General features: G+C 64.3%; 1 protein-coding gene across 1 annotated transcript in view; it reads right to left on the reverse strand.

Annotated features, from left to right (window-relative positions):
• Positions 1-885: 885 nt before the first annotated feature.
• The window catches only part of POSPLADRAFT_1175649 (hypothetical protein), a gene marked incomplete at its 3' end in the record, with an annotated part of 6,183 nt that continues 3,759 nt past the window's right edge, over positions 886-3,309 (reverse strand). The window contains exons 3-7 of the mRNA XM_024488369.1: positions 2,552-2,596; positions 2,040-2,477; positions 1,471-1,849; positions 1,167-1,260; positions 886-1,010 (exon numbers count right to left, since the gene is read on the reverse strand). Coding sequence (XP_024343727.1) covers positions 886-1,010; positions 1,167-1,260; positions 1,471-1,849; positions 2,040-2,477; positions 2,552-2,596 — 1,081 coding nt within the window. The remainder of the gene's footprint in view (positions 1,011-1,166; positions 1,261-1,470; positions 1,850-2,039; positions 2,478-2,551; positions 2,597-3,309) is intronic.

Below are 3,309 nucleotides of genomic sequence, written 5' to 3' on the forward strand. Positions count from 1 at the left end.
CGCCGGGCAGCTGCGCAGGTCTGGCCCGCGTTCCCAGGTATGCCGAGCATCGGCTCTTGACCATCAACGCGCGAAGCACTGACGACGCCGTCGTCTGGTCTCCCGCGCGAGACTTGGCTGGGCAGCACAAGCTGCCCGGTGTGCGTGCAATGCGGTCTGCGCTTTGTGTCCTGTCCGCGCTCGGTGCGCCGTCCGGCGATGCGCGTGCTAGCAAGGATGCGGGGACAACGCGTGAGCATTCTCGACGAGACGCCGCCTACTGATGTCCCTGTCGCGCCTGATGGGCAGCATGACGACATAAGAATGGACGGGCGGCGTTACCGCATGTACTACATACCTATCGTGTGGCTGAGATGACGGCGGCAGCGGCAATGCGGGAGACCGAGAGACGCGCGATGGGAGGTGGCGTATTGGACGAGTGCACTCAGGAGGGGTGTGCAGTGCGAAGCTGGCGGGCGGCGGGCGACGGGCGGCGGGCGACGGGCGACGGGCGACGGGCGACGGAGGCAAAGACGAAAAGAAACGAAAATGAGAACGGCACGATGCGCGGCTGGTGCTAGCGGACGGCGCACACTACGCGGCCGTCAAGCAAGAAAACTTACCTAGGATGGCTTGCTTCCTGGGTCGCTTCGGCGGGGCTCAAGATTGGACTTGCAGGCAGGGTACGGCTTGAGGACTGGGCGCAGATATGCCAGTGCGATGTCGTTCCCTTGACATCCTTGAGGCGACGGCGTCGAGTTTGCGATGGGTGCGGTTGACCGCTGACGAGCGTAAGAGCACGGCAGAGAATGGTCTCCGGTCCCCCCGTGTCCTATTACGGAGCTCAGGCCTGTCTATGTGAGACATCTGAGTGTCTATTACAGTCTGCGCCCTGTCCCTAACACATCATGCAAGTATTCCGACACCCCCCTGTCCAGCCTTCGGAGTTAATCTGTAGCATGCAGCTTCATGGACGGAATCGCGCCATTGCACCGCTGCGTGAATGAGCGGGCTAATGTCCTGCTTCGTTACTATTCCGGCATGTGTGCGCGGCCGTGAGTATACTATAATCAAGCATACTGATCCTGGCTAAGACGCCGATCACGTTCCTAAACGTGATCGGTATCCTGGCCCAGCCGACATCTTCTCTTGTAGAAAGGCGAAGACATCAAGCATGTCTCACGTACCGGACATGTCCAGGGCCTCATCAGAAAGCTGTACGGCGGGCGGGCCATGGCCGGACCAGTCTAACGCGGACGGCCGGTAGGCATGGGCACGAGTCTGTAGCGAACAGCGCCATTGGCTGTGCGGCGCCCGCGTTTCGTCTGTCTTGCCATGGGTGCGAGCGACACTGTCTGAGAAGAGCGCGCTATGTCCGGCTCGCGGCAATGTCAAAGTACCTACCGCCATTATCTAGCGGGGCCTCAAGTGACACCGTGCGTCCAGGGGTCCGAAGACGTGCTGTACATTGGCACCCGTCGCTGCACACACGATAGCGCAGGGATGCGGCGCGTGCGCGTGCGCGGCTGACGGAGGGACGGCACGACGCGCGTGATCGAACGCGGAGGAGTTAGTTAGGCGCGTCTGCACCGTAGCGATCACGGCGAAGCGGGAGCAACAGAAGCGCACGCGTATGCGGGTCTGCGACTTGGCAGCGGCAGAGCCTACGCGGCGGGCGGAGCGCGGAGAAGATATAACAAGGGGGACTCGCCTCGTCGCTTTCCCGTGCGCCTGCGACTCTGCAGCCACCGTGCCAAGGTGAGTTGTCCCAGCCGGCCGTTGTGCATGGTGCTGACCGTGTCGTGCGCTTTGCAAGCGGCTGATCGTCTCGGACCGGGGGCGTATTGGCATGGCGGGAGGCGGGGCGCGTCTATGTAAGTTAATCTTGTCAGTCGTCAGCGGATGGACACGATGGCTGACGGCGCGCGCAGATTCGAGCGGCGCGTGAGTGCCCCCTTACGCCGCAACGGGTACGTAACCCCACCGTGCTCGCATGATGACCTGCCACCCTCGGTTTTGCTCACGTCGCGTCTGCCCGGCGCACGCATTCAAAAGCACACCGGCCGCCTCGATTGTGAAGCCAACGGACGGGGCCGCCATGCAGGGGGGACTCGGTGTTTCCAGGTATGTCGCGCCATGCGGTCCTGACTACCGACGCGCGAATGTTGACGATGTCGCCATATTTCAGCGGCGCACGCCCGGTCGTCCAGCACGCGTACACACAATGCATGCGCGGGGCAGCCCGTGCGCCGTGTTCTGCATGCAGCCGGTACGCCATCCTGCCGCACCCATCCGCCGGCCCTTGTATTGAATGCGCTAATCCAGGGTTCGCGGCGGACGCGGTGCTCACGCGAATACGGAGACGCCGCGTGCGCGTCTGCCCTGGTGCGCTGCCTCGCGGCGCGCCTGCTGACGCTTGCGTGCCGGCCGTCCGGCTGAGTTTCTTCTTCTTTTCTAGGAGCGTGCCGGCGCGTGGTGCGGTGCCGCTCGACGTGGGGCTGGTGAGAGCGCGGCATGACGACAGTGAGAGCGCGCGATAGTAAACCAGTATGAGATGTACTGTGTAGCTTACCTTGGCATGTAGCTGGGACGGCGGGCGTCTGGCGACGCGGGAGAGCTGAGCGCGGAGCGTGTGACCGGTGAGGAGAGAGGCCCGGTGTGCGTGGGACGGCGGGATGCGAGTGTGGCGTGAGGCGAGCGCGCAGGGGAACGGCGTGTTGCGCGATGCGTGGGCCAAGTGGGCACAACTCGGACCGGGAGTGCATGTGCGAGGGATCCGCCTTGAGCAGGATGGCGATGCGCCGAAGCCGGGATGATCAGATGGTGCGAGCGTCGGCGGAGACGTCGTCAGGCTGCACCCGCACGTTGCACGTACCGAAGAACGCGCCCCCTGAGCGGCCCGTGCCATCCGTCTCGAGCAACGGGTGCGGGCGCGGGACGTCTATGTGCGACCCTCCCGGCGTGTGGGTGGGTGCGTGATCTTGGTCGCGTCATATCGCGCTTGTGTGCTGACCTGCTCCTGTTCCTCTGCTCGCATGCACGCACGTCACGTCACGCCGACCGGCCGTCCCGCTTTCACGGGCAGCGCGCAGGCCGGATCCGCGTGTCTAGGTATGCCACACGTCGGCTCTTGACCGTCGACACACGAGGCGCTGACGACGCCGTCTTCTAGGCTCCCGTGCGAGGCTTTGTCGGGCAGCACACCCTTGCCTGCTGTGTGCGCGGCGCGCGCAGCGCCGTCTGCAGTACCGCGCGTCGTGTTCTGTGCGCGCCCGGTATGCCGTCTCGGCGCGTGAGTAGCGGGCTGCGATGTGTGCGCTAGTGAGGACG

The sequence above is a fragment of the Postia placenta genome (assembly GCF_002117355.1).
Source record: "Postia placenta MAD-698-R-SB12 unplaced genomic scaffold POSPLAscaffold_1, whole genome shotgun sequence".
In the NCBI taxonomy this organism is placed as follows: domain Eukaryota; kingdom Fungi; phylum Basidiomycota; class Agaricomycetes; order Polyporales; family Adustoporiaceae; genus Rhodonia; species Rhodonia placenta.